The sequence below is a fragment of the Pipra filicauda genome, unplaced genomic scaffold (assembly GCF_003945595.2).
Source record: "Pipra filicauda isolate LSUMZ 115617 unplaced genomic scaffold, ASM394559v2 scaffold71_size5581439_pilon, whole genome shotgun sequence".
Taxonomy (NCBI): domain Eukaryota; kingdom Metazoa; phylum Chordata; class Aves; order Passeriformes; family Pipridae; genus Pipra; species Pipra filicauda.
Window position 1 is genome coordinate 2,517,692 of NW_024104887.1, and position 25,143 is coordinate 2,542,834.

The 25,143-nt window shown below is 50.0% G+C and overlaps 1 protein-coding gene across 3 annotated transcripts in view; it reads left to right on the top strand.

Moving 5' to 3' along the window:
- The window catches only part of CAMKK1 (calcium/calmodulin dependent protein kinase kinase 1), a 92,961-nt gene that overhangs the window by 36,928 nt on the left and 30,890 nt on the right, over nucleotides 1-25,143 (top strand). For all 3 annotated transcript variants that reach the window (XM_027734381.2, XM_027734383.2, XM_027734382.2), the window contains exons 2-9: nucleotides 708-1,248; nucleotides 9,345-9,392; nucleotides 11,048-11,101; nucleotides 18,700-18,751; nucleotides 19,293-19,426; nucleotides 20,018-20,054; nucleotides 21,453-21,474; nucleotides 23,416-23,504. In XM_027734381.2, coding sequence (XP_027590182.1) covers nucleotides 805-1,248; nucleotides 9,345-9,392; nucleotides 11,048-11,101; nucleotides 18,700-18,751; nucleotides 19,293-19,426; nucleotides 20,018-20,054; nucleotides 21,453-21,474; nucleotides 23,416-23,504 — 880 coding nt within the window. In that variant the 5' untranslated portion in view covers nucleotides 708-804. The remainder of the gene's footprint in view (nucleotides 1-707; nucleotides 1,249-9,344; nucleotides 9,393-11,047; nucleotides 11,102-18,699; nucleotides 18,752-19,292; nucleotides 19,427-20,017; nucleotides 20,055-21,452; nucleotides 21,475-23,415; nucleotides 23,505-25,143) is intronic.

Consider the following 25,143-nt stretch of genomic DNA (forward strand, 5'->3'; position numbering starts at 1 on the left):
TTCTGTAGGTCTTTTCCCAGGGAAAAAGCTGATTCCCACATGCTGTAATCATTAAGCATTGTTGATTGGCACCTCAGTATAGATATTATACATGGTGGGCAGCAAGGTTAAAGTGTGTTTGCACACAGGCTGTAACTGTGGGGGGCCAGGGGCGACCCTGGAAACAGGTTGACTTTTAAATTCTGCCTTTGCTGTTGACTAAATTGGAAATTACAGTGTGGAAGTCACCAGGCATGGCTTGACTTCCAGGCAGTTCTGTGACACCCTCTAAGACCCTACAGGGCAACAGAGAGACTGGGGAGCCCTAAATGGCCGTGGAGTTGTTGTTATGCCTGTTGGGTTTGGGTACATGCCAGGAGCTCTTGTATCCTATAAATAAGAATTCAAGAGGTCGAGAGTTCAGTCCTTTACCCTCAGCTGCACTTCCCCTGTTGCTGTAAGCTCCGGTTGGCTGTTGGTCTGGCTGCAGAAGGAGAAGTTCTCTTTAGCTGTGTCACTTGTTGCACATCAGATAAAATCTCATTTTTATCACTTTCCTATCAAGGTCAGTGCCTTTTGTTCTGAGTGTTTGCACCTTGTTTACAGCCTGCCAGCGTTTTGCCTTCCCTTTCTCGTGCGCTGGAAGAAGCCAGAGATGGCTGTCTGGGTTATGTCTGTGTTGAGTGAACATTAGTCCTCAGTTTAGCTCTGTTTGTGTTTCCTTTCAGGTGTTTCATGGAGCTTTTCCTCCATGCCCTATGCTGCCTGTGAGGCTTAGTATTGCTGCTCTCCACGGGGCCATCTGAGACCATACGAGCCGGACACATGATGGGGGACTCTTCAGGAAATGCCGTGGATGGAGGCACGGACACACAAACTGAACTGGCAGAGCGGGTCGCAGCCATAGGTGTGTCTGTTGTCCCAGACAGAAGTGACCAAAATGGTGAAGATAACGGTGAAGAAAATGACACAGTGTTTTCTGATAATGTAAAGGACATCCAAAGAAACGGAGTCAACACTGGCATGGGAACCAATGAACTTCTGCCTTCCCCGCAGTCAGAAGATGCCCAGTCGAGGCACGTTCCCAAGAGACCTCCCACTAGACCTGGTCTGTCAAGTAGGAAGTTGTCTCTTCAGGAAAGATCATCAGGAGGTTATTTGGCTTCTAGCAACACCCCAGGTTGTGGTCCTTATGCCACAGGACCGTCACCACGTATAATGAGGAGACCAACGATAGAGTCCAATCGGGTCTCCATCTCAGATTCTGAGGTAGGCATGTTCTCCCCTACAGCTGTGGGGTAGAGATGAGGTAAGTCTTTCTTAACTGGTAATGGGAGCAGTCTTCTGGAGCAGTAGATCTGAAAACACTGTTATTTCTAAGGGGGAGAAAAAACCCCTGGAACAAGGGATTATATTGGTTTGGAATGGCTCCATCCCCCAGACCTCTGCTGAGTGTAACCCTGGTCCTGATGTTTGGCTCCTTCAGCCATTACCTGCTTGGGATGGTCCTGTTAAGGACTGTTGTGTCATGGTAGAAGACAGAAGGTCTTTCAGGTTGTTCAGAGAAAGGGCTGTGGCCAAATGACTTTGCTCTCGTGTCCCTGCTGTGTGCACCCTTTGGGAATTCATCAGTCACAGCAGCTTTGCTGATGGTATTTTATGGAATTAAACTTCTGGAGATTATGTATCTCCTATTGTGTTTTGCCATAATTGCAGGCATGATTTAATTTTATAAAGAGCTTAAATGCACTGGAGTTTCCTGCTCCTGTCAGGGCTTTCCTTTTGTCTTTAAAGCATTTGTAACAGCAGTGGTAACCAAGGGCTGTGACCCTCCTCTCCTTCAGAGGAGTGTCTGGGTGGCTGTGGTTGTTCCTGCCATCCATCTTCCCCCTGCTCTCCTGGTACCACACCTGTCCTGGAGGTGTGACACACTGTCAGTGGTCGAGTGTCTTGATGGAAGCAGCTGCTGGTTGCAATTCCCAGTGCTGTGATGTGCTGCTGTGGGGAGGACAGGGAGCAGAGAGAGGGGCTGCTCAGAGCACACTGCCCAGTGTCAGGATGAAGCCATTGAGCCTGAAGCAACACAGGGACCCAAATCGCCAGAGTTTAGACTTTTATGTGGGTCCAAGTGGCCTGAAGCTTAAATCTTAGTGTGTGGCTTAGTGTTTCCCTCCTGAGAAGTGGGTGTTTTCTCCTTGCACATCTGAGAGGATGGGGCTGTGCACGACCAAATCAGCCACTGCTCTCTGGGAAGTTGTGCAAGGCACATTAGCAGTGGGATGGATGCATCCCCAGCTGATCAGAGGTTACCTGCAGAAGGTGCACTGCAGAGACTGCAGCTTCTATGACAGCAGCCATATGCTTTAATAAGGGAGTCAGGGAGGGAAAGGAGCCAGTTCTTGGAAGCAGGACGTGACTTGAGTGCCAGCTCTCCCATCCTGCAGTGCTGTGACTGTGCCAGGAGTGAGGCTTGTCTGAAACCTTTCAGGGTAACCGCGGTCGAGTGTGACTGGCACGTTCCCATCTGCAAGGAAATTCAAAGTACTCCATCCTCTTCCCCAGCGTCTGCATCCTGGGGAGCAATAGTTACTGCCTAGGGCTGGGAAACGCTGAGTTTGAAATGCAGATGTGGAACCTTTGTGTCCTTGCTCCTGCAGCAGCTCTTTAAGCAGTGCTGCCTTTTTAGTGGTCACTTTGATATCACTTGATTGTTAGAGCCCTGCTCTGGTGCAGCCCAGCTGTTCTCATTGGAAACCATCATTCATATTGATGGGGAATTGCTGTGGTAGGAGGGGAGGGGAGCCTGGGAGAGAGCTGGGCTCGTTCTGAGGTGGGTGCTCGCCCTCACAGAGGTGCTCTTGGGAGTTGTGCTGCTTCTTCCCAACTTACAGGGATAGTATCCATATCCTGTAAGGAACAGCAAAAGGACTAAGGAAGATGCATGTTTGGTTATAGGGTGAAGTTTGAGGCTGGGCACTGAGTCATGAGGATTAAGTGTCAGTGTGTGCAGCCTGCACACAGCCCAGCTCCACGTCCTGCCTGTGACCTTCCAGGTGCTGCTACGTGGTTGTTGTGTTCATGGCTGGGACAGGCACTGCCAGTCCAAACCCAAGCTGTACAGCTTAGGTACAGCAGGGCACTCAGCAAGAAATGGAGAGCAAGTCGTCTGTTCTCTGTCAGGGCTTCTAAGAGTTACCAGGGACTCTGTGTTGAGGTTTTTGGTCCTGTTGGGGATAAAATAAGACTGTGATGAGAAATACAGTCACTGTGCACTTACCAGCTGCTGGTGTGTGTCTGTTGATCACTTTGATGCACAGACCCTCAGTGAGCAGGGGGTGGGGTGGGTCACTCTGACAAGATCCAGCTCACCGCTCACAGCACTGCCCTGACCTGCCTGCAAATGACTCTGTGACACACCTTGTTCTAGGCAAGCTGCACATTTGTATTCCCGTCCAGGTCTCTCACCTGCTTAAAACCCTTTTGGAGTTGCTCCTTTCTCCTTGCATCGAGTATCCACCACCATCAGTCAGTGCCTTCCAGGAGGCAGAGCATCCATCACTCCAACTCGTGGCCGCTGCCCGAGTCACTCACAGGCTGTGCAGAATTGGAGATGAAGTTGAGGAGCATTCAGGCTTTATCAGTGGCACCCGAGCAGGGACCATCCATCAGGAGCAGGGAGGGATGGCACAGCTGCCTGTCACAATTTCCTGTCACACTGATAGCCATCTCAGACTGAATCCGCTTCCCTCTTTATCCAGAGATAGCAGGATGGCAGCTCCCTGCCTGCCTGTCAGTGATGCTGCACCCTGGACTGATCTGGAGAAATAATGGAGAGATGTGATATGTGGAGATGGAATATGGGGCTCCAGCAGGAGGTGAATGTTCTGTTGTTCGCTGATGAATTATGGAAGAACATTGTGTTCTCTGGGAGAGATGCTGCTCAGCTTTTTAATGCTGGTTTAGTATCACAGGCTGGGAGGAAAACTTCTGTCCGGGGATCAAGAGGGCCAAGAGCTGAAGCTGAGCCTGTGGCACTGAGAGGGGATTTGTCCAGTGCCACCAGCAGGCAGTGAATTGGGCTGTCCCATCACTGGCACCGATAGCACAAACACCCTTCTTCCAAGTGCTTCTTGGGTTTGGTTTTAAGAAGATAGTGGCTCCTGGGCTAGCAGGGCTGGGGATTGTTGTATTGCACAAAAACTGTTCCCTGTCAACCAAGGAGAGCCACCAATTAGCCAATTGCCCTGGCACAAAGGTTGGCAGCTGCTGGTGTCTTGCAGCCACTGCTAAGTCTGGATCTGCAGTATTAACTCTGCAAGAGAAGTAACCTGTTCTGCTCTCCTGACAGCGTTGTTTTGTGCTTAATTGACCTGATCTGTCATGTCTCTATCAAAAATTCATCTGTAATTAAAAAAATTCCCTGTTTGTTCCCCTCCTTTCTTAGATTATTCATGGGCTATGGCCTGGAAGGTTCTCTCAGTGCTGCCTTCTCTGGCAGGAGTGCCTGTTTGGATTTCTTGCTGCCTTTGCTGCCTATCAGTGCTTCTCTCTACCAAGGGGATGGTTTTGCCTTTAGCTGTGGCACAGAAGTGATTAGGCTGAAGCCATCAAGGGTACATAAAGCTGCAGAGCTGAGGCACAGGCCCCAGAGTTTAGGTTGCTGGCCCATTTTGCCTCTGTTGATGTGATGTTCCCAGCTCCTGCTCAGTGCTGGGAGCAAGGCAAAGAGGAGAGGATTTTCCTGAGGCTGCTAAAAGCAGCTTCTGCTGTGCTGCCCAGATGATGCCCCAGTGCTTGTAAGTCCTAAGAAAGGACTCCAAAGGTGTTTGTACAGAGTGGTGGATGTCTTGTGACTGTGTTTGACAGAACTTGTCCTATCTAAGATGGCAAGGCTTGATCAGTGAGAGGGGAGAGGTGCTGCTTGTTGGAAAGTGGCATTTGAAAGTGCAGTGCTGGTGGGTTTTTTTTAATTCTGTCATCCCAAACTAACCTCTTTAGGCAGCCAAGAAAAGTCTTACTTGGAGAGTGGCTAGGAGAAAAATAAAAGTTGTCTTTTTCCAGGCTTTCTCCCCAGACCTACCAGCACAGTTAATTGCTTTATACTATCTTTTCTCTGGTCTCTTCTGGCTGAATTGTCCTTTCCCTTTCACATGTTCCCTTTCTCTCCCTGCATCCACCCATTTCCTGGCATCCCAGTTCCCCTCCCCCGGTGTCCATGTGGTCTCTCCACCCTCTGGGATCAGTAGGAGGCTGTTCCAGTTCCCCACTGCCTGGGCAGCTCTGCAGGTCGTGGCCATGGGCTGGAGCCATGTGTGCTCCAGCAGGAGTGGAGAGGATGAGTCAGGATGGTGTGTTCTCCCTCCTCGGGGATGCTCCTGGCCTGAGGATGCAGGGAGGAGGATGAGCTGACAAAGGGAATTTTCCTAGGCTCGGTGTGCGTGGTTTACCACAGAGGCATGGAAAATAAATCACTTCCTTGTCCTTTTTTCCTTGGCTTTCCATATTGTTGTCATAGCCCCCTGCTTGTTTGGCCAACTGAAGGTTTGAAGGAACTGGTGTTGAGAGCTGAGAGGCAGTGCCTTGGTGCTGGGCTGATCCAGGTGTCACACTCCTCCAGCCTCTGGAAGCTGCCTAGTTTTCTTCATAAAGTGATTTCCTTGCTGTGCACAAAGCAAAACTCATGTGGGACCAGGGCAGAGGTGGGGACTGAGCTCCTGCTCAGCATGGGCTGAGCTTCCCCTTCCCAGCCCCTCGAGTCCCACAAAGGAATTTCTTCTAGAGGTCTTACTGTGGGTGCTCAAACCTGAGCTCTCCTGAAAAGATCAAAGATACTTGGAAAACATTTCTTCAAGGAAGACTCCCCCACAGGCATCACTAATTTCTTTTCCTTTGGTTAATTAACCTTTATTTAAAGTTACATTTCCAACTCCTCCAAGGGTTAGGTTTGAGAGAAGGAGAAAGCCCAGAGCTGCAGTTGGAGAGGGGCTGGAAAGGGGCTGCCTTGCTCCCCCTGGTCCCAGTCCCCCTTTTCAGCCACTCTCCCAGTGATATTCCAGGGACCTGGTGAGTGCCCAGGCTCCTGCATCCAGCTCTGGGGTCCCAGGTGGGTGCTGAGCTTTGTGTCCAGCCATGGCCAGTGCTCCTGCAGCAGTGCTGGGCTTTCTGTTTTGCACTTGGGTTTGGATGTTGTTTAAAATTCTGTTTATCTTTCTTACCTCCATGAGGTCTGGCCTTCCTGTCTGTCTTTCTCTGTCCCTGAAGAACTTTCTAATTTGTATTCACTGCTGCCCTTAATACCCATTTTCTGACCTTTATTTTCATTTTGTCTGTTTTTAGAAGTTCTTTTTGCTTCCCCTTCCAGGCAGGATGAGTTTAAACCAGTGTTCCTTCATTACTGGCTTTTAGTTCCCATTTTTTTTTTCTCCCATGCTTCTCTTTAATGTGTTTTTCTGAATTGCTGAAAATTATAGTTCTTTTCAGATTGATAAATTTAGCTGCTTTTAGTGGGCAAAATTCTCCATTATATATGTATGTGTGTAGGCAGTCTGATTGTTTTCAGAAATGTCTTATTTTGGAAATCAGTGCCGGTTCTTCCTTTCAATCCCCGCATCTCCCCTGAGACAGCAAAGGCTCAATTCTCAATTTTTCAGCATTTCTGTCACCCAGTGGTGGCCACAGTGGATTTGTGGAATTAGGCCTGAGCTCTGAACTGAACTGTGCTTTGTGATTTTTGACCAATTTTTGTTTTCTGTGGCATTAATTCCTCCCCTTCCTCTCTTGACTAATACCTTGGACATGTTAATGAACGGGGCATCTTGTTTTTTAAGGCAAAACAATTATTGCACACTTGGACAGACTGAGTCTAATTTGCTATCAGCTTTTCATTAAAGGATCTCATTAAGGTTCTTGCCCTGTTTGTATTTATCAGCAGTTGCAAATACATTGGCGTGATGAAATCAGGAGAATTGTACAATGTTATCTTAAAGAAACACTTGGCCCAGAGATAGGTGTTTCTCTCTGATAAAGGAATTGTACAATTATCCCACTTCCTGCAGAACCAAATAACACAATAACAACCCTGCCAGTCTGCAGCAACACGTGGCAGGAGCTGCTTGAGCTGTGAATTATGGTCTTTCAGCAAGGGGAAAAAAAAGGTAGGAAGCACCTATAATGTGGTTTGATTTTGCTGTGTTCAGCTCAAGTGCTGGAAGCTGGGCAGAAGCTGAAGAGATGGTGTTTCTCACCAGGAATTACCTGAGGGGAGAGGGATGGAGGTGTGGAGCAGGTTGGGATGTGGTGACAGAGAGTGTAAACTCTGGGAGGCTGTGCTGCAGACCCTGGCATTGCCTTTCCCTTGGACCCTCTCTGGGTGTTCCCCTCCCAGTATTTATCCACCCCTTTCAAAAAATCATCCCCTGGAAATGGGTGGCCTGGTGTTGCTCACGAGCTCCTTTTAGCAGCAGTGAAACACCAGAGAGATGCTTCAGGTGATCAGTCTGGTGTGGGATAAGAATGGTAATTTCTGGCCAGAGTAAGAGGGGCGGTGGGAATGTGATGGTCAGAGTCAGAGGAATTGGTGCCTTGGACACAGGGAGAGGGCACAGTCCCTCCTCAGTTGCACTAAATGCTTTGTGAGGGGGTTTGTATCCAGCACAAAGGGCTCTCATCCTTGAGGATGAAGGGAAAAGATGCCACCATGGCTTGAAACAGAGTGCAGACCAAAAACTCTGTGGCTATGTGTAGAAGGCTGTATTTACTCCTGCAAGTAATCCCTGCTCAGGGGAGGAGGCCTGATAACAGGACCTGGTCATTGCAAGCTTGCTGGTTTGAGGAGCGGGAGATGTGAGTGGTTGGAGGCTTTCTTGGAGGAGTGGTCGTTTTTCCTGCCTGTCCCAGCCTCTCCAGTGAGGGTTTCCCCATCTGCAGCACTGCAGTTTTCACAGGACAGGGGGGAGGGATACAAAGCTGAGCACAGGGAAAACCAGGGCAGGAGACATAACAGGAAACTGCTCCTGCTTAATTTGTGCAAATCACCACGATGGGAAGCACGGCCTCGAGCTGGGAAGTGAATCTGCTGACAGTGCTTGTGAGGGAATTTGTCCTCCACGTGCCTGTACCCCGGGTTCCTGCATGCTGCCCCCTCCTTTGGGGAGGGGGGTCCTTTCAGTGGCCTTGTGCCTTACATCTTGGCATTTGCTGGGTCATGCTTTCTCCTCTGGTTGCTCCTCGTTCTGATGGATTGGTTTTTACCTTTGGAAAGATGTGTGCTTTCTAGCAGCAGAGTTAATACACTCCTGTGGCCCCATTACTCACATTTGGCTCTTCTTCCCTGTCAGAGAGGTGGAAAAAACTTCCTTCACTGGCGACAAGGTGAAGATTTAATCATTCCTTGTCTTCCTGACAAGCCACTGCTTGCAGGCTTAAAAAGTCATCAGTTCCCCATTTCTTAATTCTTCACTGTGATGACCACTTGTGTTAGGAGTGTTTTCTTGTTGGTGATGGGGAAAAATCAAAATGATCATCTACTACATCCGTGCTGCATCCCCAGAGGCAGAGGGGTGTTGCTGTCAGTGGGAATGCTGCACGGAGCAGGGACTGTTCTACACCCCTGTTCTTACAAATGGACTGAAGGCATCTGGCACTGCTTTTACATTGTGATGCACCCTGTCATTACACCCTTGTCACAACTTGCTGGGGGTCTGCATCTCCCACCCCTTGGGGTGTCAGTGCTGGATACCTGACCAGCAGCGATCAGACATGCTCAGGGGTGATTTATTACAGCAAATATTCCCTCAGCTGCAGAGAATTGTTTGTGTTCCATAGCAGAGGAGCTTGGCTCCACGTGCTCTCCTTGAAAAGAGTTCACCATCCAGTTGAGGGTTCCTTTGGGTGCAGCCACATCCACGGCCCCAGAAGGTCCCTGTCTCTGCCAGGCTGATGTTGGGAAGGGCACGGGCTCATGCTGGGGTTGGGGTGTGTGCCAGGAGCTGCCAGGCTGGGAGAGCCCTGGGGAGCTGGGCATGGGGGTTTTCCTGCTTGGTACTGACACAGTCCAGGAGAGAGGGTCAATGTAACCAGGAATGGGGCTGCTGTCAGGCTCCCTGGGCTGAACCTGGAGCCAATGCTGCAGAATTGGGGTGGTTTTACACCAGCACAACCAGAATCAGAATTCAGCCCATAATTATTTTGTCCTGGACTGTCAAAAAAAAAAAAAAAAGAAAAAGTAATGCTTATAGTGTAACATACACCAGTTGAAGTAAGATTAAGTCTTTCATTATTTAGCACTCTGCCTCTACTTGAACCTGATTCACAGTCAGTCATTTCCTTTACCAATACTCTAATTATGTTCTCCTTTTGATCTGCAGGACTGTGTGCAATTAAACCAGTACAAGCTGCAGAGCGAAATAGGCAAGGTAAGTACTGGAGTCGTGTTGGGCACAAGCAACCTGTGTGTGCATACACACACCTGTGCCAGCTCAAGGGACCTCACTGGCCAAGAATCTGTGCAACTTGTGTTTGTTTTGGGGGGGGTTGTTTGTTTTATTTCCTTATTAGTTTGAGCAAGTTTTATTCAAGGTCAAAGTGGAGCTACTTCCTCTGAAATCTAAATTTATTTTTCCTCCCTCAGAAGGTGGTTAAGCTGGCTCCCTTCCAGGGTGTTTGCTTGCCAAATGTAACACTAAGAGCCTTTGATGCATTAATACAACACAACAAGGAAAGTTAAAATAAAACCCCAACAAAAATAAGATCAGGGCAGGTGTTTGGTCCCCATCAGGACTAGGTAAAGTTTGTACGTCATATGAAATGCTCCTTTAATACTAGTCCACGTTTAAAAGCTGCAGAATGATTCAGAAGAGATTGCTCCAAAGTTATTTAGAGGTCTGGGCTGGTGAGCAGCTCAGACACCTGCACATTTGGACGTCTGCCACCGTTGCAGATGGGTCCAGGAGTGGTGGTGCTGCCTGGAAGCTGTACCTGCCTTTGCAGTTGGAACGTTGCAGTCAGAAGGGACTGCACCCTGAGCTGCAGAGACCTTCACCAAGAGTTTCATTAGCCCAAACTCCTCTCCAAGATGAGAGGCAGTGGGAGGAGGCACCCTCTCCATCTGTGCCGTGGGCTGTGCTGGCAGGCAGGGAGTAAGGCTGGAGATACCACTGCTGCTGGTACAGCAGATGCCATCCCAAACTCGGCTTCAGACCCACTTAGGGCCTTTGTCATTGGCTTAAGTATGAAGGAGAGTGTGAGACCTTCTCTCAGGTGGATTTGCACCTGCCTCCTCCGTCCCTGTGGATCACAGTGAGGTTGGTAGAGGGTCTGCTGGCCCTGCTGTGTGTGCTCCTGGATCAGCCAGATGGCTTGCTGGTCTCCTCTGAGACCAGGACCTTATTCCAGCTTCTAGTGAAGTTAAGAGAAATGTATTGAAGGCTCTGGTGTTCAACCCACTCATTTATTCAACAGGCATCTGTCAGGGATGGTAGCTAGCCATGGTGTCATGTCTCACTTGCATAAAATGTTTAGTGTTGAGACAGAACTGCAAAAAAACTGATTTGGATGGAGTTTGGCTTCAGGCTATCACTGGAGCTGGGGATGCAGCAGCAGTCCAGGTCTGCATCTGCCTGGGCAACATGTAGTTGGTGGAAGGCAGGCAGCTGGTCATCACTGAAGTCCATCTGCTGTCAAGAGATGGAGAGGTTTTGTGCTGAAGGTAGTTTTGTGCAGAAGTACAGGAAAGGTATTCTTGCAGAATTTCCAAACTTGCACCAAAAAATATCTACTTGAAAATTATGCTCCCCACCCACGTTTGAGTTCAGACAGACACAGTGGCTTTGGCTCAGGGCAGGAGGTGATGGGCTAAAAGGACATAATCCTCCAATGCCCAGCAGAGCTGCCAAAATGTACAACCTCGCTGTGGGTTCACGTCACCTGCAGACTTTGCTCAGGGATCAGGGTGGCCTGGGGCCTCATAGTTGTTTTTTACCCTCTGTGAAGCTGTGCTCTACCAGCCTTGAGCAGCAAGAAGCCAAGGTGAAGCTGCTGAACTGACTGTGCAATTGGTGTTTATTTTTAGGGTTCCTACGGCGTTGTGAAACTGGCCTACAACGAGAACGACGACAAGTATTACGTAAGTGCGTCCCTCCTCTGCTCCTCATTGCTGCTGCTGCTCCTCACTCCCCTTCACCCCCCTGAGAGCTGGGTCCCCTCTACCCTGCTGCTTTTAGCACGTGCACTTCTGGTTTGTGTGGCACGCAAGGAGTCGAACGTCCTGCTGGGCAGGGACCTGCTCTGTGCGTGCGGTGCCGGGCGGGAGCGGCTCGGATCGGGTGGGCTGCCTTATGTAACAGGAGGGATCTCGGAGGCAGGAGCGTGTTGCTGATTTGTCTTGACATTTTCTAGCTATGAAGCAGGTCACCTGAAATTAGAGGCGTGTGGGTGGTGGTATTCAGCACCTGCTGTGCACAGGAGGGTTGGCCTGGAACGAGCAGGCGTGTTTTGTAAGGAAACGGGGGCGTTTATCAGAAAGATGCTGAATAGCGTGGCCTGGCTGGGCAAGGCCCCCTTGGGGGGGTCTTACCCCCTTGGGGAGTGCCTGGGGGGCACTGAATGGGGCCTCACTGTCAGGACATGAGGTGTAGGGTGGAAGGCAGAAGGCAAACCTTGGCTTTTGACTCCCTTGCTGGGCTGAAGGGCAGAGTTGGAGAGTTTCAGATTCAGAACGGCTGCTTACACCGAGGGCTCCTGCTCTGTCCCTCCCCTTCCAGAGGCAGGTGAATCCCAGCCATCCCAGCTGGAATTCCTGCAAAATCTGCCTGCAGATGTGCTCGTGTCCCTGGGCTTGCCCAGGGGCTCATTTTGTTCAGGCTGAGAGCAGGAGCTGGAAGGAAGAAAAAGTGCCTTGCCGTGTGGGGCTGTGCCTGGAGGCTTCTGGAAAGAGCTTCCAGCAGTTTCTGATGGATCCAAGGGCAGGAATTGGCTGAGCAGAGCTGGGTGGTTGCAGTGCTGTTGAACCTGAGCCCTGCTGCCCCCAACACAGCTGCTGCTCCACTCTGTGTTTGGTGAGAGGGTCCTGCTGTCGCTCCCACGGTGGAGTGGCCTCATGTGGGTGAATATTCCAATGTGGCCCATCAGAGCACCCAGGCAGACTCATGTGCTGTTCCCTGTCCCTGCTGGCTTTGGTGCAAAGAAGAATAAGAATATGCTGTGGATTGTAAAGCGTCCTCATTCCCCACCACTCCCCAGCGGGTTTTCCTCCCTGACTCTTGGATTTACAAGTGACATCCCAGGTCGAAGAGGTCAGGTGGAATTTTATGCCTGTGGGTATTCCTTAGCCCTTCTGTGCTCCCAGCAGGCATGAAATTGCAGGAGGAATGTCTTGAAATGAGGGATGGAATTGTTGAGACAAAAATCTGGACAAGGTGCCCTGGAGCTGGCCAAGCAGAGGAACCACAATTCTTTCCATCTCCTGTCCTTTCCAAGCTGACTCACCACTGCACCGGAGCAGTTGGTGTTTCCAATGGCTCCCTGTCTCTCCAAGTCCTCCTTCCCCTGCCCTGCAGCAGGATGATTTGTTCTGCAGAGAGTGATGGTGCCAGCCGTGGTTTCCCTGATCCATCTGTCCCACCAGCACAGGCAGTGCCAGGACCAGCAGCACAGGGTGGGAATGCATTGCATCAATAAATCACATTTATTTCCAGCTGAAGATATTTTTGCTTCTAAAATTGTAATCCTTACATTTTGGCACTGCCCTTTTGATCTGGGAATCCTGTTGCTGTCCCTGTGGGCTGCCCAGGGCGGGCAGGGCAGCTGGCACAGCTCGGCAGGGGAGAGCTGGGGTTGGGACAGCATTGCCCGCTGTGCTCCTGTCCGTGTTTTGGATGTACATTAACGCTGTGGACGTAGATTTGGCTGGTCAAATCCAAGCCAAAAGTGAAAGCCTGTGGCCAGGGTGTGCGTTAGTTAATCCCCACTTAATCTCTGTTTCTAATCTAAGCAAACACTTTAAAGGTACTGCAGCCCTGGAGGGGCTCCTGTGCCTGGTCCGTGTTTCAGCCTCGCTGCCCGAAGCAGGGCAGGGTATTGCAGACCCCCCTCCTGCCAGCACTGCAGGGATGTGCTCTTTGGTTTGCCCTGATCTTCCTTTTGGGGGCTTGAGGCAGGGTCTGAACCAGATCCCAGCTGGCTGTGAAGGTGATCCTGGGAGCTGTATGGAATTCTGTAGCAGATGGAGAGATGTCTGCCCGTGTTTGATTGCAGTGGGTGTCAGCATGTGGGAGAGGGGCTGCACTGCTGCCAAAAGGCTGAAGTCTGTATCTCATGTACTTGCTACCCTTTCATCTGGGGCAGAGGGACCTTTCCCCCTTCCCCAGCTGCAGCCACATGCAGACAGCCCAGCCCCCCTGATCCTCCCAGGTGCCCATGCTTGTGTTTTCTGGGAGTGTGAGCTGTGATGGAGACACCTCCGCTTTCCCCGAGACATTAAACCAGCTCAGGAGCTGGCAGACTTTTCAAAGCTGCAGAGAAATAGTGCCAGTTGCATAACTGGCTAATGGCTGCTGAGCTCCCCACGCTGCCCCATGTGCCTGACCCCCGTGCTCTCCCAGAGTCAGACAATTTCCATCCTGCTCTGCTTATCCTTCCCATCCAGAGCTGCTCCACAGCAGTGCACCCCGACCCCCCCAGGGGATACCTAATGGACCTGCCTGGTACCAGCAGTTAGCAGAAGCAATTGTGATTCTAATAGTTGGAGAGGACCTTTTCTGTATGGTTTTTTTGCCCCCAAAATTTAGCTTTGGAACGTTTTTGTTTTGTCTCGGTGGTGAAAAGCACCAGTGGAGGAAATCTGCCCTTGGTTGGTCTTTAGTGAGCAAGGCCAGGTTGGACAGGGCTTGGAGCACCCTGGTCTAGTGGAAGGTGTCCCTGTCCATGGCAGGGGGTTGGAACTACATGGTCTTTAAGGTTCCTTTAAGGTCCCAAACCATTCTATGATATGATGATTCTGTAACTGATTTATGTTTGCAGTGGTTTAGCATGAGGTCAGGGTCTTGCTGCCTGATTTATTGTCTTTAAGCTGGTGTGCTGCAATAAAAAGGAGCAAAATGGTAAAGAAAGCAGAAAAAACTTTATTTTGGAGTATAATTCAGAGTGTGGCTCCTGATTCTTGCTGAGGTGTGGGGCCCTTTGGTAGCTCTCTTCAAAAAGGCAAAGTTTATAGGTACCAGGGACTGAATCTGGCTCCTTTTGAAGCAAAAGGAAAGATTGTTGCTGCTTTAGTGAGTTTTGGATCTGGCCTAGAATTAGGAAAAACTCTCAAGAAAATATCCAATCACTACATTTGGGAAAAATGTAGATGGGTCATGTTTACTTTATGGGTTTTTTACCTTCCATTAAAGATGAGAGAGTGCTTCTAAGAGCTTTACCCTTCGTTGCTGTGAACAACCCCAGTGCCAGGGAGGGCTGTAAAAGTGTGCTGGCTCAAATCAGCGGATGCAGGGAATGTGTCAGACCAAGGAAATGGAACTTTCAGCACCAAGTACGTGACCTCCAAGGAGGAGACCCCCCTGGAATGCTGTGCTGGCTCCCAGAGCAGAGGACCCTGCTGCTCTTGGGGCACATGCAGCTGTTCCAGCAGCGTTGGTGGGGCTCTGCCAAGGAACCCTTCACTCTGGAAAGGTTTCAGTGTCTCAGTTTGCAGGAGATGCTTTGACAGTGACAAGGGGAAAAAAAGGAAAGGCTGAGCTCTGGGAAAAAGCAGCAAATAAAAAGCAAAGGCAGATGTGTCCGGGCAGAGATCTAGTTTGGAGTCATTGTGCTGATGGAATTTGATTCTGTGATGCCTCCGGTCATGTCTCCCTCCAATTTTCAATCTCTAAATCAGCTTGCAAGGAGAAGTGGTTATGATGGACATTTGTTATGCTGCTGCTGCAATAAGGCAATAGCATTGTAGGTTGTCAGTGGGTTTCTTTTTTTTTTTTATCCTTTTTTAATCTGGTTTCCTAAGAAACAAGATTTGTGTGATTGTGCTCTGTGTCTCTGTTTGTACCTATGCATAGAGGACTGTTTTCTACCAAGTCCCAGTGATGGGGAGAAATTCCTTCCAAGTTTATGAAAGCAATGGCTGAACAAAGTGCTGCTGAGGAGAAGGTGGCCAGCAGCAAACCCTGAACTTTCTAGCCCCTGGAGAATCCACTTTGGTTGCCATCCAGGTTGGGAAGGGAAGGCACAGCTCCTGTGTTTCCCGTCCTCCTCCTCACATAACAGCTGCTGAACCACTGCCAGCTGTGCTCCGGAGTGGTGAGGATCAGGAAAAGGATCTCTGGCTTGTCCAACGCCCCGTGTTGTTCAGCTCTGGGGTTGTGAGGGGCTGGCCCACCTGCAGTAAGAGCAGGGAGACAGCTGGAGGCAGATGAGCATGGCCACTCCAGAAGGCTGTCCCTGCTGTGATGGCACAGCATGGATGGGGCACAGCCTGCTGATGGAATTCTGCTGCTGTTGGGGCGAAAGGTGACAAATGCAGGAGCAGGATTTTAGGGCCATGGCAGCTAAGCCTGTCTTGTTGCAGTTCATAACACTCCTCTCTCCCAGCAGAGCTTCCCTCTCAGCCACTTTATCTGAGGGATGTCATTGTGAGGAGGGACAGGTGAGGAAGGGCTGGGAATGCTCTCTGTTCTGTTCAGCATTCCCAGCATGCCTTCGTGCACTAGCAGAGGATTTAGGTGGTAATAGCAACCTTTGAGTGGCATCCCACTCCCCTGGGAGCTGCAGGCAGGGACTGTGCCCAGGGCTTCTGCCCTTGCAATGCAGGTCTCTCTGTTAACAAATAAAATGACATCCTGACATGTTGTGAGAGGACCACAAAGGACAGGTGGTAAGTTCTCTTGGCTCAATCATGTTGTCACCCTTCCCTCCCAAAACTAATGGCCATTTTCTGGTTGTCATCACCAGCAGCTTGTGGTCTCACTGTTGTGAAAGCTGCTGAATGCCAGGCATCCCTTCTCTCCATAAACCTGGGATCTCCTTTCCCTCAGGCAGCTTCCCTGTGGTTTCCAGCTGTCAGGTTGATAGGAGGAGAGCAGTAAACTTTAAGATAATAAATATATATAAAAGAAAAGTACACAGTCCCTGCTGCCTCTCAGAGGGAAATGTCAAGCCCCGTGGCCACGCGTGAATAGTCGGAAGGAAGATGTTTGCAAGGGCATGTATGGAGGAAATCTCCAGGCTCCCTCTTTTCCTGAGGAGGCTGAAGCAATGCTTGCCTGTGCAAAGGGAAAATCCCTCAGCTTGGCTCTGAGCTGGTTCTTTATCAGAAAGGCATTATCTGGGTAATTAGCTCTGCCTGTGAGTACAAATGTCTTTGGCTCTGTCGTGCGTGTGAGCCCGAAGGAGAGGTTTGCTGGAGCATCCCTGAGTTGTTCCTGTTACACACAGCCACAGTTCAGGAGGAAGCCTGGTCCTGCCAGCTCCCTGGAATTAGAGAGAGGCTTCACAGCCCCATGCTCTCCTCTCTGCTCTTGTGGTAATTAAGTGGCTCTGGCCTGTTGCATGAGGAACTTTGCTTTTTGTCCCCTCTTTGAGTTTGTAAGCGCAGTGGGACAGGTTCTGGTCCAACCCTGCTTGTGCAGTAGTAGGTACTGGTGCTTTGAAACTGGTGTAAGCATGTCCTGGTGCTTCTTCTCCAGCAGTAGTGGTAGTTTACAGTCAGCTCACCTACAATACAGTAACCCCCATCTCCCCTCATACCATCCTTCAAGGAGTTCGGGTCACAGCAGTAGCTGTTGTTCCCTCCATTTCTGCCCCTGAGAGCAATTCTTGTCTTTGCTATTGCTCCTCTCTGTACCTTCCTGCTCCCTCCAGCCTCTTCCAGAGCCTGTCCTGGGAAAGGACCAACCTGATATGGGCATAGCAATGGTTCAGTTCCTCAGGCTGAGTCCCCCAAGCACTGATGCAGCTTGGGAGCTTTCAGCAGCAAATCGCATCTTCTATTTTTTTCTTCTTCCTAAAGCTCCTTGCCAGAAGGCAGGGAGGACTCAAGATGGAATTGGAGCAAGGAGAGCCTTCTCCTCCTGGGTTGGCAATAGTTGAAAGAGAAATGGATGTATCCATTCCTTTGATTTTTCTCATAAATTTTCATTATGGAGAGATAAAAGTGGGGAGCGTAGGAAGGCCTCCAGGCTTGGTCCTGGCCGTATTTGGAGGTGGTTGAGCACATCTTGGATCCTCTCTCAGCAGACCATGAATCATTTGTCTCTGTGTTGGGACACAGTGCTGTGCTAAGTGAAAGATAAGCACTTCTGAGTCTGTCTCTCAACACCATCATTCCCAACAGTTGGCTTGGAGCTGTCAGGCAGGATCGAGAGCTACACAATGTCTCTTCTCAATTACACGGCTGCAAATCCAGAGGATTTCACTGGATCAGTACCAAAAATAACAATCCTTCCATGAACCTGGCTGCAGCAGGAGCACTGATGGGAGGTGGGGATCCCAGGGCATGTGATGGCATCGCTGCCAGGAGAAACAGCTCAGGAAGGAGCTCACTGGAATGGTTTCGGTGCCCTGTCCCTGTTATACGTGTTAAAAGCAGGTAGTGTGCAGTGAGCCTGCCTCTGTGGTATTAATGCAAAATTCCTTGGCATTTGACTGTGTCCTGCAGGAGTCCTCGGTTAATTGTATTTTGCTAGGATCACTCCAGTGTGAATTACAGATTTGGAGGCTTAATTAGTAGGAGTAACTGCTCCTTCTAGGGGAAGGAGTGAGTGGCCATCCCAGCTTCTGTTAGCGTAGGCTGCTTTCCTAAGCAAATTGTTCCATGAGCTGCTTTCTCATGAAATATTTATCTGCTGGGCCACTCGGGGCTGTTTGAGTGGCCCTCCAAAAAGGTTATTAACGCACAGAGCAGATGGAGGCACAGGCACTGTTTATTAAATTCTGATTGCCTTTTGCCACCGTGCTAATGCCAACTGGAGGGCGGAAAAGATTACCCTGACCCCCTCCCACACCTCAGCTGCCTCAGCAGTGCCAGCGTGTGATGGGGTATGAGAAGGGGAGGGAAGCCTTTGGCAAAATCCTGTTTCCCTCCCTGTGCCTTCGCCAGACCCCTGCCCAGGGCTGTCCTCACTGTGTCTGAGGGTGCAGGGATGGATGCCCACCAAGTGTCTTGTTCATGAACTTGGGCATGGTGCTGCAGCTGCTCTGTATCACTCTGGAAGGGGTGTATGGGGCAAAAAATACCCACTGGGAACACAAAGGGCCTCCCCAGGCAGACTGTGTCCTGGCCCTATTCCAGGTCTGTGATGGAGATTCCAAGGGTGTTAGCTTTATGGCTGTGACACTCCAGCTCTTTTGCTTCCTAGACCCTCTGGCAAAGCAAAACATAAGGTGGAGCAGCCTTGAAGTGGCTCTGACTTGCAGCATGAGGAACCCCCCTCTTCCCTCAAGCTGCTGCCCCAACTGCAGAAACTGGGCTCCTTTTTCTTTGCCCAGTTGAAAATAAATCAAAACCACCTAATTTTTTATGGGGAAAAAAGGAATGAAAAAATGGTTAGCAGTGCTTTTAGGAAAGCCTGGGTCAGCGTCTGTCTGTTGTGACCACTACTAACCAGGACACATTTTCTCTAAGTTGAGGAGCAGACCTGAGCCAGTCCCTGATGCCCAGCACACTTCCAGGTCTCAGCAATGTGCACTTTGGCTCTTGTTCAGTTTTAACACTGCTTTTTCTTCTTCCTTCAGGCTATGAAAGTCCTCTCCAAAAAGAAGCTCTTGAAGCAGTACGGATTTCCACGTGGGTATCTCACATTTAGAGGTCTACCTGTTGTTCTCAGCCAGGAAAATATCTCTGTAGAAGCATTGTCTGCAAGGACTGCAGAACTTGGCCTCATCTGAAAGCTGCCCATGTGGTTTGGGGCTGGTTAAAACACCACTTGTGTAGTGAAGGGGCAGGTACAACCCCAGGGAGATTCAATGCACTCAGTAATTAGAGTCCTGGCTCTGATTTTTGTGAGTCTCTTTGAAGTGGTGACTCTTCCCATGTTCACCATCTATGAAGCCTAATTAAGTGCTGGAAATTAGGCAGGGTAGTCCCCCTTCTTCCAGGGGCTCTTCTACCCTCTGGGATAGTACCTGGCTGGGCCATGAGAGCCCCCAGACCAGGCTGGGAGGAGCTGGTCTGAATGAGGCTTGGAAATCTCAGTTCCAGGTGGGAGACTCAGTTCCAGGATGAGAACAAGGGGATGAGATCTTCCAGAACAGCTGGAGGTAGCTGCAGAGGGACCAGTGGCTGCCCATCCTGTGAAGAGTTCTTCACTCTGTTGTCACTCTTGCAGGTCGGCCTCCTCCCAGAGGGTCGAAAGCATCCTCTGGAGAGCAGCCCAAGCCCATGGCACCACTGGACAGAGTCTATCAGGAAATAGCCATCCTAAAGAAGCTGGACCACATCAACATTGTTAAGCTGATAGAGGTGAGCAGCTCCTCCACCCTAAGCTACGCTGAAACAAGTCTGGTTTGTATTGCAACAAGAGGATCTTTCTTCAACTGCCCCTACTACAGCCAAAATTGGTTTAAAATAGTTGTTCAGAAATTCAGGCTGGTGATTCCAAGCAGGATCCTACCAGTTATGTAGGACAAACTGATACACTTACCCAGGGCTGTGGGCTGGTGCCCAAGAGAAGGCAGCTCTCTCTGCTGGTAGAAATAGCAGTGAGCCTTGATCACTGAAACTTGTGTGCAGACAAGCCTGGGAAGGTGCACAAGTGCAAGGCTTTGGTGCCTTTTTCATTATTGACTGAGGTCAGGTTAGGACAAGCAGTGCCTTTATTGGTAGGCTGTTTCTCCAGGCAGAAGCCCAGATTTTTCTGGAGACAGGAAAATCTGTGTCCTTCAATGCCTCTCTCTCTGCAGGACTCTCTAAATATTAGTCTGAGTTGTTCTCAGTGCTCTGCAGTGCACAGTGTACAGGGAGCAGTAAAACGTTACTCCATTAAATATCTCTTATTTTTCCTGCTGTTTTTCTTTTTCTCCTTCCCCCTTATTTTTCTGTTATCAATCACAGGTCCTTGATGATCCTGCAGAGGACAACTTGTACATGGGTATGTGAGTCTCATATACTAACAGAACCATCTGGGCTTAGACCTAGTGATGCAAGTGGCACATACCAGGGCTCAGGGCCAGTACCCCAAACTCAAGCCGAGCTCTCCCTGAGGAGCAGGAGATCAGTCCCAGCAATGGCAGCAGTAGCAGCAGGACAGGTGGGGAATCTCTTGGGGGGTCCTCAGGAGGTTGTGCTGGGGGATGAGCAGTGGCCATGTACCTGTTGTCCATGTTCCATCACCCCTTTCCTCTGCCTTGGATCCTGTGAGTGGTTCAGGCAAATCAAGCTCCTGCCTCTGCAGTCCCTCAGCAGAAGGGGAAGCTGTGGGTGCTCAGCACTGCTCAGGACTGAGCCTCCTGCAAGAGGCTTCCTCCCTCCTGCTGCTGACCCAGATGATGATAACTGCACCTTTCTCCTTCCAAAAATGCCCTCCCACTACAAAGCAGATCTAGAGGAAGTGGTGTTTGTTCTTTGCTAATGATTGCTGGCATCAAATACTCCTGTGAGCGCTCAGCTGCGTGGGCATGGGGAAGGAATCTGGGATGGAGGGTGTCTGTAGGCACTGAGCAACCTGCAAACAGGATGGTTGAATAATGAGATGCTGCCACAACCTGCAGCTTCTTCAGCCTGGGGGGCAGGATGAGCCAGTGCAGGCTGCCCTGTTGTGTTTGTACCTTCAGAGAACCTAACACCCCACCACAGGGCTGCCTGGTGCTCTGGGGAGGGGATCTGCTGGGATTTATTGGGAGATGTAAGAAATCCCTTAGTAATTCACGAGGAAAGAGCTCTCCTACTCTAGAATAAAGGCAGGTCCTTCTCCTGTTTGCACAACAGGTCAGAGCAGGATCACAAAACCACATTGCCACTAACCCCCTAAACAGGCACACAAACTGATGTGCTCTGCAAACCTCAGCTCACACCAACAAATCCTCTCCAGTTGCTCCTGCCAGGGAGTGTTTGCCTCTGACAGACCTGTAGCTGTGCTGCTGATTGACACAGCAGAAACGGGGCAACGTGTTCTTACAGCATCTCCTTCAGTATCAGCAATTTAGCAGAAATATCACACCAAACATCCTCCCTGAAGGTACTGAGTGGCACGGGGCTCAAATCAGTGAGGGCTGACAGCGGGAGCAGCAGCAGCAGCGGGGTTGATAAATTAGCCCCACTGTCTCCCTGTGCAGAGCTGGCAGGAAGAGGGAGATTTGTCTGTGCTGAAGAGATGAATGTTTTCATTTTGCATCCTCTGGTGTCCTTGTCATGGGTAGGGGAAGAGAAATGAGTGGAGGTAAATTGATTTTGTAGGTATAGGAATTGATGTGTTCTTATAGGTGATGAATAACGAATAAGCCCAGTCTGCTCTTCTCCTTCATTCATAGTTTATTTCCTTTTCTTGCAGTGTTTGACCTCATGAGGAAAGGGTAAGTAGCCCTCCTGGGATCCTTTTTGTTGAAATTTTTGGTTTTCATCATTAGCTTCCCAGGTGAAATGGAGGTTTGATGCATCCAGTGGGGCAAACCTCTGTCTGTAGGCACGGGGGAAGCAAAACTCAGCTGTAGTTGCCTTTGCACTGCCACAGCCTGCAATGATGTGGTGAATAGTAATGGGCTGGGAGGACATGTCCTGGTGTCAGGCTCTGATTCAGAAAACAAGTTTGATGCCAATTCCCCATCAGGTGCCTGGAAGAAAAGGTTTTAATAGGAATACTCTGCTGGGGCACCAGCCACATCGTGGCTTCCTCTGGCACAAGGGGTGTGTGGTTGCATCAAGATTTACTTGCCATCCACTACCTTATTTTGCCCCCAGCACTAACCTGTCGTGGGAGGCTGTTTTGTTGACACATTTTTCCATAGCAGGAGAAGTGATAAAGTGGTGGGAGGCTCCTCACTGCTTTTTGCTACACCTGCACGGATTCTGCAGCTCTGCAGAGTCACAGCGAGGTCGGGAGAGCTGTGCCCAGGATGAGGGAGATTCCCAAAGGGCTTGTTTTTCTCTCTGTCCCCATGACTGAGGTTGCAGGCTGCCAGCTCCGGTGGGTTGCTGGTGAGAGGCTCCCCAGTCTCCCTGGTGATGCCCATCCTGTAGGAGAGGGAGCTCCTGTAAACAACTGTGTCCAGGGAACGTGTGGCTCGGCCGAGAGCAGCCTGGCTGCCTCCAGCAGAAGGCAATTAGACTCCATTAGTGGCTCTGCCAGGCCTGCACTCACATCGTTTCTCCCTGGTTTCAGCAACAGGAAAATGTGTTTGAACAGGGAGGGAAGGCAGTGGCAGGAGAACACAAATGGGAGATGAAGGTCATCAATCACATGGGCAGCAAGGGAGAAGAGTGCTGCAGGAAGGATTTGCTGCGGGGTGCTGAGGGGAAGAGCTGAAGAGCCTGGTTTTTGGTAATAGGCTGTTCCCTGCCAGGGTTTGGCTTGCCAGGACAATGTCTCAGGAGCACTCACTTAAATCCAGCTCGAGCGAGTGGGCGTACGTCCAAATGCAAGGCCAATCTGCTGAGCACAAGCAGGATTAACCCCCAGTGCAGTGAAGTCCTCAGCTCCTGCCATTCATCCTCTGGGGAACAGAAGGTTCTGACTAGCTCTTACAGCCTCTTTGCCCTCAGCTTTCAGCAGGCACAGGCAGAAGAGGGGCTTTTAGAGGAGCCTGTGCATCCCTCAGCAGTGGCGGCACACAAAGGAAAGGAGAGGAGAAGCTGACCAGGTAACCTTGGCTGTTCAGGGCCAAATGGCTGAGTTCTGGTGGTGGCTGAACCCTGAACAGCTAAATAGGTTTTCAAAGCAGTTTAGCACAATGCACTGAAAATATTCCCACTTAACCTTTGAGCCAGTGGTTCCTGTCTAGATCCTGCTTGGTGTAGACCAGCTGCATGCTGATGTTGCTTCAGGACTCAGCCCCAGCATATGACATCCAGTGCACACCATGGGCACTGGCACTGTCCCCACTGCTGCCTGGGACCTCCTGGTGATGCTGGAGCTCACAGCCAGGAGCAGCTTTAGCAGGAAACCAATGGCCAGATCCAATTTTGTTCTTTTCCCTTTAGGACTCTCAGTGAATAGTGTTTGCCTTATTTTGTGCAAACATCAGCAGTTAATCCCGATGATGATGAGGGCTCTGTGAGTCATGCTGGCTCAGGGACTGTGCAAAGCCACCCATGACTGCTAGCCAAGCTCACTAATCAGGGTGTCACCACTTCCAGAAGGGATGGGCACACCTCCATCCTGTGTCACAGCACCCAGAACCTCTTGGGAGCCAGGCCCTCAATGCTGGGACACGGTGATGGAGAACATACTCCTCCTGCAAGGGGTGACGCTGCCATTCTGCAAAGTACTGAGTTGCTCTCCCTCCTCTTCCCAACAGACCTGTCATGGAGGTCCCCAGTGAGCAGCCCTTCAGTGAGGAGCAGGCTCGGCTCTACTTCCGAGACATTGTCCTGGGCATCGAGTACTGTGAGTACCCAGCACTGACAGTGCTTTGCTGAGCATGTGCCTTGGCCCCCTGTGCAGCTGGGGAGGAGCATCTCAACTCTGGTGGGCTCTCAGATGAGCCTGTGAGGTCCCCTCTGTTTGCACGTGGTGGGGGTTGCAGTTGGAAGTGGCCCCACTCAGCTCAGGTTTACCCAGGCAGTGTCACAGATCCCTTGGAAAGGACATTGGAAAAATAGTGGCTTCTGTTTTTCTTCCGTGTATCTCTTTCTGAAGGCAATAGCAGAGCCAGAAAATGGGTGTTTGCAGTGATGTGGACTGAGTCAGTCAACTTCAGCTGGAATAAATTTCTTCTTTCTGGGTTAGCAGTGGCTGTGGGGAGAGCTGGGAAGTGGCACTGGGAGGGTGTTCTTGTCCACTCCCTTTGCAGAATCTGTCTGAGTGACTCCTCATCACTCAGGGCTGTGGGGTGATGAGAGCCCAGCACTGCTCTGCCTTCCCAGGGACGTGGGGACTCAAGTGTGTTCCCAGGCTCTGCCCAGAGACTCCAGCAGCAGGGATCCTCTTTGCAGCCTATTTGATTATTGTCACCTTTTTTAGTGACACCTTCTCCCACTGTGGCTGAGGCCAGATTCACTGCTGAGTGCCTGTTCTGCAGAGTACCAGGAGGCCACAATAGGCCTGTAGAGGACAGCAGGGATTTTTCTGGCCCCACTGTAGTTGACATGGCGCTGCTGGCCTGAACTTGGCAGGGGTGGGAGGTGTCCCTGAGCTGAAGGCACGAGGTGGAGTGATCTGTGCTGGCATCTTGTGAGCAGTGATGGCTGGCAGTTACTACTTCTGTACCTCAAACTACTGGTGAGCTGAGTTTGGCTCTGTGCCTGTTTGATCCTGATGTTCTCCTTGCAGACAGCCTTCTGTAGAGTTCAGTGATCTCACTTCACCACTAACTGTTTTCTCTGCACACTGGTTGCCCGTGGTCAGTATGAGGAGGAAGAGGCAGTAGAGCTTTTTCAGAGGCAATTAACACCTTGCAGATCTGTTTGAGAGGAGACAGCAAATATGTAGATAAGCTGATCCTGTTATCACACTTTTTGTGCTTCGATTGCCAAACAACTTTTGATTAGATCCTTTAACAGTAGCTCATAAAGAAGCTCCTGTGTTTCTTTGGTTGGATGGGCTTTTGTGGATTAAAAACTAGACAATCAGGAAAGTTGTAATACAGCTTTCACAGTGGAGAAAAGTCATACATGCAGTTAAGTAGAAATCTATAATGTGGGCTGAGTTGTTCAATGTATTCCTAAATGACCAGAAAAAGGGTAGAGGACAGTAAGAGATTGGTGATGACACCAAGTTATTCAGGGTAGTTGTTATTAGGACTGACTGCAAAGACTGGCAGGAAAATGTCATTATAGCAAGCATGATAAAATGAAAGATAAAAATTCATGTTACTGACTGCAGGGTAATGCATGAGGGGGAGAAACAACACTAAAAATACATACAACGTGATGGGCTCTAAATTATCTATTCTCACTCAGGCTTTATTCTGGATAGTTCTCTTGAAAATGCCAGCCCATTACTTAGTGACATTCAACAAAGATAACAAGATTTAGGGAATTACTGGGAATGAAATAGAGAAGAAAAGAGAAGTTGTCATTATGCA